This window comes from Trichosurus vulpecula, chromosome X (genome assembly GCF_011100635.1).
Source record: "Trichosurus vulpecula isolate mTriVul1 chromosome X, mTriVul1.pri, whole genome shotgun sequence".
In the NCBI taxonomy this organism is placed as follows: Eukaryota; Metazoa; Chordata; class Mammalia; order Diprotodontia; family Phalangeridae; genus Trichosurus; species Trichosurus vulpecula.
Genome location: NC_050582.1, coordinates 44171044 through 44187941, shown reverse-complemented (window position 1 = coordinate 44187941; position 16898 = coordinate 44171044). Strand labels below are relative to the sequence as shown.

Below are 16898 nucleotides of genomic sequence, written 5' to 3'. Positions count from 1 at the left end.
TGAAACTATCTATCCCCTTCATCATTTCTTACAGTACAACAGTATTCAATCACATTTATAGACTACAACTTTTCAGCCATTCTCCAATTGGTAGTCACCCACCTCAGCTTCCAATTCTTTGCCACCTCAAAAAAAGCTGGTATAAATATTTTTTGTTTCCACCCTTAGTTAAAGTTTGTTCTACTTAGCACTACTCTCTCCCTTAATCTCCCCTTCCTTGAATCCCCTTTCTCACTTCTCACCTTTCTCTCCTATTTCCCAGCTGAGTAAAATGTATTTCTATGCCCAACTCTGTGTGTGTATTCTTCTCTCCTTTTACCAATTCAAATGAGAAGGTGGTTCAAGGGTCAGCCTCTCTCCCTCTTCCTTCTTATATTGACTTCTGCTTTTGTACCCTGACTATATGAGATAATTTTCTATATTCTTCCATTCCCTTCACCCATAGCGTATCCCTCTCCTCCTCTCTTTCTATTTTTCCTTTAAGATAATCAAGATATAACAGAACCCCTCCAAGGCCTTGGAAACTTCTAGCTATGTATCCTGGGCAAGTCATTTAATTTCTGTGAGTCTCAGTTTCTTCAACTGCAAAATGAGAGAGTTGAATTGGATGATCTTTAAGGTTCCTTCCAGCTCTAAATCTATGGTCCTAAAGCTGCTGCTTTGCTCCTTGATGGTGGCCCACACACAAGTTTTGCGAGGTAGATGGGATTATCATAATGGAGCCCAGAGAGGATGAGAGACTTTCCCAGCACAGCACAGACCATCAGTAGCTCAGCCAGAGATAAGTATGCAGATAGCCATAGCTCATACCTGTTCAGGGCTTTCCCCATTTTTGTGTCCCCATGCCCTCATACCTTTTGCCTGATGAGGGGTGTCAAGTGAAGAGGAGTCTTCTCATTACCAAGGCCAGAAAACTGATGCGTGACTTCCCCCAAGTCACACAGTGAGTTTGGGACAGAGTGGAGCTCAGCACCCCTGTCTCCTGGCTCCTGGCCTGGGCCTTTCTCCATTTCCAGAGTTTAGAGAGTAACATAAGGAAGACTACTCAGATCAGTTCCAGGGATTTCACAGCTGTGAATGCAATAGAACCATAGTCAGGCCTCCAAGGCATTTCCAGGCTCATGGCACATCTAATCACTGTCCTTTGCTGTATGGATTTCACAGGTCAGGGAACTGAAAGTTTCCATCCCACATAGGCTGAAGGTCTCCCTGGATGTTGGCCTTTCTCCAGAGTCTCTGATTGGGAGGTGTCCATGAGAATGATCCAAGAAGAGAAATATATTCCACGTCTGTGGGTTGGGCTGATCAGGAGACCTCAGTAAGTACCTCTTCTTTCCTTTGTCCTCCACATCACCAGTTCTATAAAGCACTTTTGATTCTCTTTTGTTTAATTTTAATTTTCCTATTGTACTCCATAAACCTCATCCTTAGAGAAGCAGTGCAATAGAAGAGACAGCCATAGGCATGGGCTCTGTAAATCTAGGATGAAAATCCTGTGTGACATTGGATTAGTGACTGCATATGGCTGGGCCTCCGGTTATGTCCTCCGTCAGTGGAGGGGGTTGGACTAGATGGTCTCTGAGGTCCCTTCAACATTCTGTGATCTTATGCCCTCTCTACCTGACATTGCCATCATCATATGTTACCTCCAAGCCTCCAGGTCTCCTGATGTAGGTGTGAAGAAACTCTTCCCTCACCTCCCTAGTGTCCTACCTCCTCTTCTTTAGCTCATCGGGGACAAGGTAGAGATCCCTCAAAAGGTGCCTTCCTAGGTCCTCATTCAAGTCATACTCCAGTGCCTCCTCCTGCCTTGGACTCTTGGAGACTCTACCAGGTCCAACCAAGCCAGAAAGGCTAAGAGTGTGGCCCCAGCAATGGACTTTCCATCCTGTGAGGGTTGGCCAAGCTCGTCAGCAGGTCACCCACCAGAAAAGGACTTTGCTCTAATTCCAGAAGCTCAGGCAGGCCCGAGCTAGTGGCCTGAGCCCCTAAGGCAAGTAGGAATCTGTGTTCCTGCTGTGTTTCCACCCCAAGGAAATCCTGGGTCCTTGAAATGTTACAAGTTTACTCTATGATTAAGGAAAAAAGAAATAAAAATATCACAAGACTAATTGTCAGCACTCAGAAAATGGGGAGACAGGCTCCTAAGCAGACAGAGGAGCATCCTAGGGAGACTACAATCTAGCCAAAGATGTCCCTGAACCACCCCCACTCCTGCCCAACCCAGGGATGTACTGGAGACAGCTGGAACCATACCATCTCACAAGAGCTGATTGTTAAATTTCAGTGTGTGCATTTAAACCTTGGAAATTTGCACACACCACAAATCAATGCTTGATTTATTGTTTGGATTTGCTAGATCTAATAAACTAATAGAGAAAATGTAAATAATGCAGATTAAACTTGGAAGTGCATCCTGTATGCATTTGATTTTAGAGAGCTGCTTGTTAAACATTAACCAGCATACCTCTTCCCCTCTCATATTCCTTCACCCCATCCATTTGCTGGGCCCTCCAAAACCTTGTAGAAGACTTTAGGTATTTAGCTTCCTCCCTTCCCTCCTTCCCCACTCCATGTCCTCCAGGGCAGGAGCATGAACACTTCTGGCTCTAAATTCTAAATATGAATTCTAGTCATGTCCATTTCTCAAGGAGAACAGGAGAAGACCTTAACACTTCTCTAGGGATTAATTAATGCATGGCATACACATAAACATACACACACACACACACACACACACACACACACACACACACACACCAGTGGAACAGGTTGAAGAAAATGAAAGGCTTAAAGAAGAGGTTCGATTAAAGGAATAGAGAGAGAAGGAATGAACAGGGAGAGGAAAGAAAGGGGACAATAAGAAATTGGGGATGACTTGGAGGGAAAGGCAAGACAGACAGATATCTAGAAATTCAGACAGAGAGATTGAGAAACCTGCTGGTCAGAAGGAAGAGCCCCCAAATCTCTGTTTCTCTACCTTTTCTAATATCCTTTTCACCTCACAGCCTCAAATTGACCTTCTCTCCACTGCAGAAATGGCACAAATTCTGTGTGCCAAACAGCAATGCCCATTCTCCTTTTCAGTTCCAACCTTTCCAGCCCACCCTCACTCCAGACTACCCAGCATCTAGCACTGGACAGAAGCCACATCCCCACTAACACTGATGCTTCTTCCTCATAGCCAGAGGTCAGACCATGCATGACTGTATTCACTGGCCTTAACTTGGTGGTGTGAGAATTCTGACAGTCATGCACTTAAAATCATGGAAACTCAATTCAAAGAGACTGGAGAGGTCAATCGATCAATCAGTAAACATTTATTACTGGTAGCTTTAGCATTAAGCACCTTAGAAAGAGGCAAAAGACAGTCCCTCCCATCTAAGAGTTTACAATCTAATGGGGAAGGCAACATAAAAACATACATATAAAGGTATGTGTGACACAGAATAAATAGGAAATAATTAACAGAGGGAAAGTACTAGAATTAAGAGGTCATCCAGTCTAACCTTTCTAAGCATGAACTCATTCTACAGTAGGAGTTCTCCAACTTTTTTGATGTCATAGATCCTGGTGGCAGTCTGGTGAAGCCTATGGCTCCATCTCAGAATAATATTTGACACCTACATTCAAATATAAAAAGTTACATTTCAGTTAGAAGTTAGTGGAAATAAGGGTCTCCTCATTTCCCATCAGGCTACACTCCTCTGAACTTCTATACCCTCAGTCCCTAGAGCCCTTCCCTCTGATTGGAAGGTGGGAGGGCTCCTCCCAGAGCCTTTAAGAACCCAGATCCACCTTGCAGCAAGAAGTGGCATGGTATTGTATTCAAGTCACCTCAACAAGCAATTATTAAATATGAAAGGCAATGTGTTCAGCACTGGGGAGTTTGCAAACCAACAAGACAAAAAAGGTTCTGTCATCAAGGAGCTTAGACCTTTATTAAAGTGCTCCTCGGATACCTTGGTTTGGTATAGGGAATTCTAGGTCCCAAACACTAGGAATATAAAATGCAAACTAGAACCTACCAAGCTAGAAGGTCTTCAAGTCTAGACTCAGCACTAGACTACGTATCTGTTGCCTGAGTCCCAGTCAAAAAGAGGCTCATCATTAGGGGATTGTCCAACAAGTGATAAAAGTGTTTGGCCACAGCTATTTGTAAAACCATATGTTAAGATGTAGAGGGAGAGAAATTGGCATTGGTGGAGAAAATACCCACACTAATCAAATCAGAACTCTTTGGAAATATTAAAGATAAGATTTGGTAGAATTTCAACACAAGTCAGATTCCACCATTACTCTCTATGAAATCTCAAAAATATACTTGGAAGCACCAGTTAGATGCATGACCTTGTTATGTTTAAGGTCACACATCTTGTGAATTGATCCAATGATTCTGGAGAGTAATTTGGAATTAGGCTAAGAAAGTGAAAGGCTTTTGACTCAGAAAACCCACTACTAAGCCAATACCCCAAGGAGGTCACCGATGAAAAGAAAGGTTGCAGGTATCCCAAAAAATTCATAGAAGCAAAGAACTGGAAGTGATGTAGACGGGGATGTGGCTAAAGAAAGTGTGCAGTGTGTAGATATAATGGAATATTGCCCAGCTATAAAAATATTGAGTTTGAAGAAGGGAGGTAGGAGACAATGGATGTGGAAGATTGCACGGACTGTCAGACTTGCTCAATATTTTGGTTAGTTTCTGATGAACTCGGTATTTTATCCCTTTCTTTTTTATTCTTTTTCTCTGGGCAGGAGTGGAATATATTAAGAAATGAAGGTGATATAAAAGCCAAAGATATTAATAAATATTGAAGATTTTAAAATCATATCATTTAAGAATTAGAGGAGAATTCACAAGTAGGACTGGGGGTAAATTTCTTAACAAAACATGGATAGAGGTGATCATGAAAGATAAAAGAAATAATTTTAATTATGTAAAATTAGAAAGCTTATTCACAAACAAAATCAATGTAGCTAGAATAAGAGAAACTGTCTAGTTGGAAATCATTGCATTCAAAGTCTCTAATAAAAGTCTGCTATCCAGGCTAAAAAAGAAAAAGACAGAAATATGCAAGAAGAGAAGTTATACCTAATTGATAAATGGTTAAGGGATGTAAATAAACAGTTTTTATTATCTGCAGCCATGTGAAAGACTGCTGAAAACTAATAATAATAAGGCAGCTAGATGGCATAGATGGTAGATCACTGGATCTGGAGTCAAGAAGACCTGAGTTCAAATCTAGCCACAGACACTTGCTAGCTATGTGATTGTGGGCAAGTCACTTAACCTCTGTCTGCCTCAGTTTTCTCAACTGTCAAATGGGGATAATAATATCACCTACTTCTAGGGTTGTGAGGATCAAATGAGATATTTGTGAAGTGCCTAGCACATAGTAAGCATTTAATAAATGCTTGTCTCTCCCCCTCCCCATTAGAGAAATTCACATTTTAAAAACTCTGAAGTTGTTTTGTAACTTTCCCAGCCAAAAGTAGCCCTGTTGTAATAGTGTACCTCAAGACTGTAGTACCCAACATAATGATCTAATGGCCTGAAAAGATTGTTAAACCTACTGGAACTTGGACTACCCAAGCCTAACTTGGCAATGTAAAGGAGTTGGAGCAGACCAAAGAAATACCCCACTCATTCTATCCAGGCCTCCTGCAAGCAGGAGAAAGTATAACATATTTACTTACCAGAAATTGATGCTAATGGAACCTATGTCTGAAGCTCTCATTACAAAGTTCAGGGGAAAGTGCATGTGACTTTTAATGAGCTCACTCTAGCAGGTGTCCCCTCCTCCTCCTCCATCTCTTCCTCTCTTTCCATTAGGCGCCTCTTAATTGCAAAGCAGGGACTTGGTCCCTAAAGTCCCAGAAGTGGCAACATTTCTCTAAGGTTAAAGTTAGGAAGCCCCAGACTTGCTCCAGACTTCCAAGGGATCTTTGTATAATTGAAAACAAATATCCTTAATTGGGGCTATTTTCTGCTGCCAGAAAGGAGGACTTTGAGCATGGGCTATAAATAAGAAGACTGGGTTTGAGTTCAGTCTCATCACTTAGAAGCTGTGTCACACTGGGCAAGTAATTTCTCTGAGACTCAGTTTCCTCATCTCCAAAATATGAAAGAATTTGATGCACTCTAAAGTTCCTTCCTGCTTTAACATTCTCTAATTCATTGGAATACATGCATACGTGGAGGAAAATGCATGCTATGAATTAATTTAGAATGTATACCATGATTGTACTGCCCAATTCCTCTTCATTGATGGCTTCCAGATACCAACAGTAAATGGTGCCTTTCCTAGAAGCAACAATTATAAGCACTGATGGGACAACAAGAATATTCAAATAAGATCAGTTCAGCCTATATAAGCTAATAGCCAAATCCTTAGGATGTTCCAAAATTATACCCTACACCTCATAGGAAGATTTTATTTCCGCAGCTGTTTCTGTGAGACTTCTATTACAGGTAAAGGAATCAAACATTCATTTGGGGGTGGAGGGGCCATTGATGACAACATATTATGGGGGAAACACTCTTTGGTGCTGCTATCTTCCTGCCCTCATGCAGTGAGTAATGTTCATTTGTCTATCACTCTCTTTCCCACAAGGAATACTTCTTTGCAATGACTTCTTTAGCTGAACTGTTTCTTTAAGTTTCCGAAATATAACACCAAGGCATCTGGTTGGTTGGCAATTGGACAGTTGCACAAGGAAGTAGTGGAACAGATGAGATGGGAGGTGGGGGAAAAGGATAATGGATCCTAGTTCGAGGAGGGAAAGGTGACTCAGGGAAAGAAAGGAAAACTTCAGGACTCAGGACATTGAAGTAAGACGAGCTAGGTTGGAATCCTGGTTCTGCTAATTACTAGCTATGTGACTTTACACAAGCCCCTTAGGCTCTCAGAGTTTGTTATTTTCCAAATTCCCTTCCAGCTCAAAATCCAATGATCCTCAAATGAGATTAGCCATGGCCATTGGTCTGCTTTTATGATGGGTAGAGATTGGAGGTCATGAAGAGTAGAGTCCAGAAGATGAAAAAGCTCTCAACAGATCATCTGCTCTAATCCCCACTGTCAGGAAGACCAGTATCATCCTGGGGGCATAAGGAATGTGCACTGTTCACTGAGTCTGGAGACTTTAGTTCAAGTCCCAGCCCTGACATTGATTAGCTGTGTTTAGGGTCATGAAGTCCCTTCTTCTCTCTGGTCTCAATGTCCTTCTCTGAAAGCATAGGAGTGGGACTAGCAGATCTCTAAGCTCTCTTCTACCTACTAATTTTATGATTCAGTGACCCCAGAAATGCCTGTTTGGACAGTATGAAAGTAACATAAATGATTATTTATGTCACCTTCTTAAATCATTTTACCATAGAACCCCCTCCATGCTTATCTAGATCACCAAATTCAATTATATTTGCTGATTGGAATTGATTTGATTAAGTTGGTGTCATGTTAACTTTACAATAAGTTTTATTTTGTCCCGACACTTTATTTATGTATAGAAAGCCTTCCTGTCGGTTACTCACATTGCATGGTTGTCACAAAGCTGTTGAGAGATCATCTTCTATAGAAAGTCTTTGTTTTTCTCACCCACCTAAATATCAGGTCCAACAAAATCAGATTCAGAATCCTTCCTCCCAGAGTGGCTCAACTTCCAATAAGTCCCATGTTGGCCAATGACAATATCCTGCTCCTAGTCTCCCCAGGGAGACTCTTCAGGTTAATCTTTGATTCCTCCCTTGCCTTTCTTGCTCCCATTCAATTTATAATCCCAGGATTGTCTAAATGAACCAGTTGTTCCTCCCCAATAGCTAATTAGAAATAAAAACTTCAGTCAAACAAGCTTCTTGGTATCACAGAAGAAAAATAATGACCAGCTGTTTGAATGAAAGTAACCTTTGGAATTGACTAGCCAATCTATTCCAAAAGGTCAAGCTGTTGTGCATCATGACGAGGCTAAAACAACTGCCTGATTCAGTTAATCACCCCCATGTTTCCTTTGCGTGACAACCAAAAATCCAATTGATCAAATCTATGACTCATAGGATAACAAGCATTTAAGCTGGAAGATTTCACAGACAGCATCTAGTTCAATACTCTCACTTTACAGAGGAGGAAACTGAGGCATTGAGCATGAAGGGATTTCCCAAGGTCATGCAATGAGAAAATAGTAAAGCCATGTTCAGAATCCTGAGTTTCTGACTCCAAATGTGGTATTGTGTCCACTGTGTCATACAGTAGATTAAATGTTTTGGCATAGAGTAAGAAGAGCTTATATCCCTTTCTCCAGGCTAAAGTAACAGCAAGCCCTTCAATGTTTGCTCATAAGAAAACAATTTTCCAAATCCCCAGACCTTTTTTCCATCTTCCGTCAACATGTGCAGCATGAGCCTGACCCTCTGGCAAGAGCCCAGCACAGTTTTGACTTGAAACTGAGAATGTTCATTCCAAAAGCCGCTGAAAAGTTCTTCCTGTCCCCCAGCTCCCATGTAGAAGATGCTCTGTTTTGTCTCTTTCCCTTGCAGCTGAGGGGGCCCAATGGATGGGCTACAGAGAAATAACAACTCTGAGGTTACAGAATTCATCCTGGTGGGCTTTTCCCAGAAGCCCCATGTGCAGGCCGCCTTCTTCACTGGGCTCTTGTGCCTCTACCTGGTCACATGTTTAGGGAACAGCCTCATCGTCATTGTGATCCAAAGGGACACTCAGCTTCACACTCCCATGTACTTCTTCCTCAGTAACCTGTCCTTCCTTGACGTCTGCTACTCCACCAGCTGGGAGCCCTACGTGTTGGCCCAGTGTTTCAAAGACTTCCCCACCATCTCCTACACCAGCTGCTATGCCCAGATGACCACTTCCCTGTTCTTGGGGATGACTGAGTGTCTCCTCCTTGCTGTCATGGCCTATGACCGCTTTATTGCCATCTCCAATCCTCTGCGCTACACCATCATCATGAGCAACCAGGTCTGCTTGCAGATGGCTGTGGGCACCTGGGTCAGTGCCTTCCTCTTGTCTGTAATGCCAATCATTGCTATTCCAGCTCATTACTGTGGGCACAACGTCATCAATCATGTTATGTGTGAGATCCAGGCTTTGCTGAAGCTTGTCTGCTCAGACACCCCCATGAGCCTGATCCTGGGTCTGGTCATTAGTGCTTTTACACTGCCCTTGCCTTTCACCTTCATTCTCATCTCCTACACCCGCATTGTGGCCGCTGTGCTCAGGATCCGCTCCACAGAGGCCAGGCTCAAAGCCTTCTCCACCTGTGGTTCCCACTTGACAGTGGTGACCATATTTTATGGGACAGCCATCTATATGTACTTGAAGCCCCAATCTAAAGAGTCTCAGAACCAGGACAAAGTCATTTTTATATTTTATGGAGCAGTTACCCCTATGTTGAACCCTCTCATTTATACCCTAAGGAATAAGGATGTGAAAGGTGCCCTCAGGAAATTGGCTGGAGGGAAAGAAAAATCCTGAAAGCTCTATAAATTTTTTTCCAATGGGTTACTTGTGCAAGCATAAGGGCAATGCAATGAACAACTGAGTCAGAGAACAAATATTTTTCAAGTCGACAAATTCATTTTAGTTTAGCTCAGAAATCAATTATTGATCATTATTGTGCACCCTACACCGAGCTTATTTAGTAAATAATACATTATTTTTCCTGACATTGAGAATAGAAAATGGTATTTCGTAATTACAAGGAATTAGAAAAATTATCTAATCCTACCCTCTATGACTAAGAGCCTCAGCCCTACAGCAACCCCCAAAATAGTCACCCCAGAATCCTCTTGGAGATCTCCAGTGATGAGATATACACTACTTCCCATGATGCTCCCTCCTACTTTAAAACAACTCCAATCGTTAGGAAGGCTTTCCTCACATCCCATAAAAAGAATGGGAAGCAAAGAGCTGGCTAAGAAAATGGCATCCGAGACTAGGATTTGGATTTTCCAGCCATGGCTTTAGATTTAGGAACAAAGCTGCTCCTCACCAGGGTTGGAGTTCTCATAGCAAGAGCTGTCCAAATTTACTTGCCTGGAATCTTGCAAATCTAATTCAAAGAGTTTTCAACCTAAAAGAGAATGGGAAAGGAGAAAACTAGGTACAAATGAGCCCCAAGATAGAAATTGAAAGAGTAGCTATAGTGCAAGGACAAACATAACAGTAGAAAAGCCTAGAAATTAACAGGAAACAAAATCCAGGAACTGAATCAGGACTAAAATCCTGTCCTGGACTGTCCATATACAAATAAACACAGTATGCATAACATGCAAAGGAAGATAGATAACTTGGGGCATGGTGCACATTTGACATTTTAAGTATCCCTGAGACCATGGTAGGTTGAGGCCCATGAGTGTTAGGTCACTCAATAGAAGGAGCATTATAGTTGGAGTGCCAAAGACCTGAATTTGAATCCTTCTTCAAACACTTACTAGCTGTGTGACCTTGGACAAGTCACTTCACCTCTGCCTCAGTTTCCTCAGATGAAAAATGAGGGAGTTGAACTCAATGTCTCCTAAGGTCTCATCCAGTTCTAAAGCTAACATCCTATGACCTTGGGTTCTAGAAAGGTATACCATATTGAAAAGGAACAGAGTAAATAAAAGAGAGGAGGTCAAAGTACCATTTATATATTAAGAAGATAAACTTGTGGGGTTGGGGATTGATTGAAGAAATTGATCATTGACCAAGGAAATCTCCTTTGATTTCAATTTGATGAACTTAGAGGATGGTCAGCTTTAATGGTTTGGGCTTTGAAAAGCATCTCCCTATAAAAGGTGTAGCTATGGGCACTGGCACTTTGTTGAGATGATTAAAAACTTCTGATTAAATCTTGATGATTTGGGGGTGCCTCCAAGATGAATTGGTTGGTTTGGAGCAACACTTTGGCACATCCTGGATGATGGGTTTCACTGATGCGATTCCCTCCAAGTTGAGTTGGTTGGTAAAGATTCTTATTGGGGAATCTGTCCCTTTTCATTGGTTTATAAGAGCCAAGGAGATGACTTTCTCATTTTTCTCCTTTCTACCTTTCTTCTGGAGAGATCCTGAGAATGCAGCTGGTTCCTTTCCAGCACCCCTAGACAACAATGTAGATGTTTGAGTGGCAGATAAGTATTTGTCTACATAGGCTAAGAGAGGATCTCCTGGACCCCAAGTTCCAAGCTGCCCATTACTTTCTTTTTCCCTTTTGTGAGTAAGGTCAGCTACCAAATCTATGAGGACACTATTGGCAAAAGAGATGGCAGCAGCCAGGATGGCAATCAAGTATATGGATTTCTTAGAGAGTCACACAGCAAGGAAAGACATATGAAAACAACTAGTGTTTAAAGCACTGGATTTGGAGTCAGAAAGATTTGAGTTCAAATCCTGCCTCACATACTAACTGTGTGAACTTAGGCAAGTCATTTAACCTCTGTTTGCCTCAGTTTCCTCATCTGTAAAATGGGGATAATAACAGAGTTCTTGTGAGGATCAGACAGAGATCTCGTGAGATAATATTTGTAAAGCACTATATGAATGTTCCTGCTACTGCTATTGAGGTTCATATCTGTGGCCCTAGACAAGGTCATTTCTGAAGCTAGTACCTGAGTTAAAAGAAGGGGAATTTCCTAGGCAGTGTGATGCCAGAATCTGGCTTTCTAGCCAGATAAGGGGGATTTTCCTGGGCTGCACCAGACTTAAGGGTTACCTTGCAAGGAAGCCCAAGTTCAAGACTTTGGAGATCTAGTGTTCTGTCCACAAAAGGGGAATTTCCTGAGCATTGTGCCTTTCAGAGAGAGAAGATTGAGTCCATGTCTCATGGTGCTGAAAGACACAATGACAAAGAAGCAAAATCCATGGTATAGACTAAGGGACTTGGACTAAGAACTTTGTACAGCCCTATTATAGTTTTGGGTGATTTGGATCTGATATAAAAGGAGCCCCAAGTGTGTTTCTCTTCTGAGGGAGTAGACATCCTCAAAGGGTTTCTGTAGAATGGAAGAATGGATCAAAATGTCTGCATATTGTCTGTCTAGTAGCCTTAAGTGTGTTTCCCTTCTTGGGAGAGGTCAAACCACAGGCTGGTACTGTGAGTTTGGGAGCCATTGCATACATCCATATGGAAACAGGAACTCATTGGAATGATGATGGTCGACCTGATGGCATTCCTTTCTGAGCTGTGTCTCAGTTTTCTCAGCTGGAAAATGAGGGGATTGGACTCAAGGTCCCCTAAGGTCCCTTCATGCTCTGAAGCTAATGTGCTACAATCCATGTTCTGGAAAGGTAGATCATATTGAAAGGGTGATCAGCTTGCTCTGATCAATGCGATGAGCAGCCGTGTCTCCAAAGGACCTATGATGAAGCATGTTACCCACCTCCTGACAGAGAAGTGATAGACACAAGGTGCAGAAAGACACATGATTTTGGACGCAGCCACTATGTGAATTTGTTTTCCTTGAATATGCTAATTCGTTGCGACAATTCTTTTTTCTTTTACTCTCTCATTTTTTTTAAATGAGGAGGTAGATCAGGGAAATGGAGCTAGCAGTAGTGAAGCCCCAAAACTGAGAGCCATAGAAACATTTTTAGATGTATAAAAGAAAAGAGAAGGAAGTTCAGAAGGAAGCACAGGCAAGCAGGACAGTTCTGAAAGTAATGTGTGGAATTTATTACATACTTTTTTTAAAGCAAACAATATGAAATGAGGATTCACGTTCTCACATAGAATCCTCTCTTTGTGTTCTGCTGTGAGTGTGGAAATGTTCTTTTGAGGTGTTCAAGCTCAGAATTTATAAGGAAACAAACATTAAAACCATAAAAACAAACAGAAACAAACATAAAAATAAACAAATAAAACCACAAAAAACCAAGCAAAAAACAAAGAATAAACAAACAAATAAATAAACAAATAAAACCACAAAAACAATCAAAAACAAACATAAAAATAAACAAACTCCATGTTGCTTTTGAGACTTGAAGACTTTAAGGCTCTGAAAAAAGTGAGAGGGAGGAAAATTGTAATAACTATCTAATAGCTATAATGAGCCCTTTATGAGCACATTTGGTTATGGCCTGTGAATTCTTTGCATTTTCAACATTTTCTGTGGTGTTAAAGAAAAGCTACCCTATCCCCCCAGAAGTCATTATTACCTCAAGTTCTTAAACAGGAGTTAGAAACCCATTGCCAGAATTTATGAAGGTCCACCTAAGCAAATGCTATGTTCTGAGATTTTCCCAGAGACTTTTTTTCTTCTGGGAGAAGGCAACAAGAGCCAAAGAGTGAGTGATATCTTTTAGATCTGTCATCAAAATTGGACCTTGTCTGTGTTGACTCTGACCTTGGGGAACATTGGGCAATATATTACATACTCATATGAAGATATATAGAAAGCAGCCTGGGAGACATGCTGAAGAACATTTGAGCAAAAATCAAGGGAGGCAGAAATAGAAGCAATATTGGCATAGGAGAAGACTACAAACAGCTTGGACAGAAAGAAGAATGGATGAGAAATTGGGGAAACAAATAACTATCCTGGCATAGAGACCTATTATGATAATAAGGGGGGAGTGGTGTCTATTATTTAAACATTTTGCCATTTTCGCAGAGAAAATGCCAAACGTAGAGCAGCTAATAATTCCTTGACTTGCCTTAATGATAATTTGCTCTTAATTTAGAACTCAAAATTTCTAAAAAATGAAAGTGAAAATTGTCTTTATATATAATTGGGAAAATTAAAATATTAATAGAAAAAATGGTAATTTGCTCTTTCAAAAGGTAGAGAAGACAAGGAGGACTTTTATTCTGGATCTGATTCTCACTTAAAGGGAAGAACTGATTGCTGGAATAGCAACAGTGAGAACATTAAGGGCAAGTGACCCCTCCCTCCTAGAGTCTGGGAAAGGAGAAGAAAGCTAATCACATAGTCTGGTGATTTTGGAAGAGCAGATTTCAAAGGATTCAGAGAAAGTAAAGGTAGGGCCTCCTGAACTAAAACTCTTAGGGAAGCCTGCCTAGAAGGGGGGGAAATTCTCACAAGTGAAATTCTGGTGATGCAAAGGGAAACCATTCTATGGGGACAAACTGGGAGTTGTCTGAAGAGATGCATATGGATGCACAGGGATGAAAAGGGAACTAATTTAGATTTTAAAAACATGTGCAGAAGGTGGACTTAAGGACGGGTAACAGAGGATAAATGCCAAAGTGCACTATAGTCCTGTAAGAATAGTGTCAGAGCCATGAAAACAGACTAAGCTGATAAAGGGTGCAAAGTACAACCAGGACTTTTCAAAAAGCTCTATCTGTCAAAACAGGAAGATCAAAGAAGGGCTAGGAGTCCTTGGAGTAGATGGAATGAAGATAATGGATGAGAGAGAAGACAGAGCTGCTCAACTTTTATTTTGCTTCAGTTTTCTCTGGCAAAGAGAATGACCTTTGGACTGGAAAAGACAAGACAAAAATGGCCATCAATTTCATCGAGACTAGATCATGCCTGACTAACGTAATTTCCTTTTTTAGACAATTGCACTTGAGTACCCTTTTGACAAAGGGACTAGGTATTAGATCAACCAAATGAGGAAAATGCTATAGATATGATTTTCTTAGATTTTAGCAAAGCACTTGGCAGAATCTATCATCTTAACTTGTAGACAAGATGGAGAGGTATAGGCAAGATAGTAAACATCAGTGGATTAATCACTGGTTAAGTGACCAAACCCAAGGAGCAATGGCTAAGCATCATTGTTGAGAGATATCTCAAGTAGAGTACCCCAGGGATCTATCCTTGGCCCTGCATTATTTAACATTTTAACAACCATGTGAATAAAAGCATTAATAGCATATTTATCAAAATTCCACGTGACACAAACTTGGTAAAGACAGCCAACAATGTTGTATGAGAGTCTGGATCCAAAAACACATCAACAGCTGAAACATTGAACTGAATAGAATAAAATTAAATGTAATAGGGGTAAAATAGAAACCTTACACTTTGGTTCAAAAAGGCAACTTCATAAATATAATATGGACAAGGCTTGACTAGACAGCAGGTCATTTGAAAAAAAAATCCAGGGATTTAGTGGACCATTGCAACCTCAATGTCAGATACGAGGTTGATATGGCAACCAAGAGAGCTAATGTGATCTTTGGCTGCATTAAGAGCACTCCCGTGTCCTAATGTGGGTGGTGATAATCCAGCTTTACTGTCCTTGTTACATCATTTTGGGAGCATTGTGTTCGGTTCTGAAGGTCACATTTTAGAAAGGACACTGATAAGCCAGAGAACCGGTTCAATTAGCAATTGATGGAACTGAGGACGTCTAGCCTGGAGAAGAGAAGACTTAAGGGAAATATATGAACTGTCTCTAGGTATTTAAAAGACTGTCACATGGAAGACAGAATAGAACTAGTCTGCTTAACTCTCCAAGGAAAAACTGGCATACTGGGGAGAACTTACAAAAAGACCTACTGAAAGATGATGTGGGGGAAGTTTCCTAACCGTGAGCTGTCCCAAGTAGAATGGGCTGCTTAGGGAAGCAGTCCAGTATGGGGTTTCCCCTCACTAGAGTAGATCTTTAAGCAAAAGCTAGATAACCACTTGTTGGATATGTGGTAGAGAGCATTCTTGTTCGAGTATGGGTTGAATTAGTTGATTTCCTTCCAACTCTGAAGTTCTGTGATGCCGTAAAATTTGCCTGACTTCCAATCCTCCTCATTTTGCCTTCTGTAGCCAAGAAAAATAAGCCTTGTTTCTCTTTCATGTGACATGCTTCAAATAGTTGAAATATTCCTCCAAAATCTTCTCCTTCATAGGCTATAAACATCTCTACTCCCTTCAGTCAATATTTGTATGGCACAGTCTCAGAACCCTTAACTATGCTTCTTGTCCTCAATCTTGTCAATATCCTTCTGAAAACATGCACCAAAACTGAGCATGATACTCAACAGAAGGTCTGACCACGGTAAAACAGATTGAAAAAATTATGTCACTGAAAGCACCCTAAATTCGCATTATAGTTTTTGGCTGATGGAAACCAAGCAGTGTTTGTAATGTCATCATTAACTGTGGTTTTCATGTTTATAACCTTCATGTTATCTTTTACTCTCCCCCTCTCCTTCACCTCTCAAATCCACACAGCTTCCTAAGTCTTATCAATAACACATTCACAACATTCCTCACATCTTATGCTTCCTTTCTATTCATGCTACACACTAATTAACACCTATGTGCAGGAGTGTGCTGAATATGGTTCAAACTGGACAGGTGATTGTTAAATTTTCAGTGTGAGCACTGGAAATCAGCAAGTGCTACAAATCAGGGCTTGATTGGTTGTTTTCTTTATTGATTTTTGATCAAGACCTTGTCTACTCTAAACTTAAGAAAGTAATGGAGGAAATGTTAATAACACATACTAACCTTAAAAATGTGTCATGAGTACATTTTTTTGGAGATCTGGTTGTTATACTTTTACCAGCCTATCATTGCCTATATGTACTATTGCAATAACTTCCTAACAATTTTTCTGTCCCACACTGCCCCCACCCCCACCAGCCAATCTATCCTTCACACTGATGCCATAATAATATTGTTTTCACATGTAATAGTTGCTGAGGTATGCTTCTAGCACACCTTCTAGCAGTGTATGGAGCAGAAGGTATTTAGCTGATGAGGACAACTGGGTTACTCCTTATCCAGCACCCTTGTTTGGGTGGCCCCTTTGTTTCTATCTTTATCCTCTGGGTCATCTCCATGGCCATGGTTTTCCCTTTCTTGAACTGTCATGTGGTTCTTTCAAATCTTCCAAGGGAGAAGTAATGAGAAGGGAAGTTGCCTAAAGCCACAGCCTTGGACAGGGATTACTCCTACCCACTTACCAAACCTTCCACCTAAAAAACTACTGGCTCAT

At 41.0% G+C, this 16898-nt stretch overlaps 1 protein-coding gene across 1 annotated transcript; it reads left to right on the top strand.

Annotated features, from left to right (window-relative positions):
• Positions 1-8543: 8543 nt before the first annotated feature.
• LOC118832574 (olfactory receptor 13H1-like) lies at positions 8544-9485 on the top strand. Its single transcript, XM_036739866.1, has one exon. The coding sequence runs from the start codon at positions 8544-8546 to the stop codon at positions 9483-9485; it is 942 nt and encodes a 313-aa protein (XP_036595761.1).
• The last annotated feature ends 7413 nt before the right edge of the window (positions 9486-16898 follow it).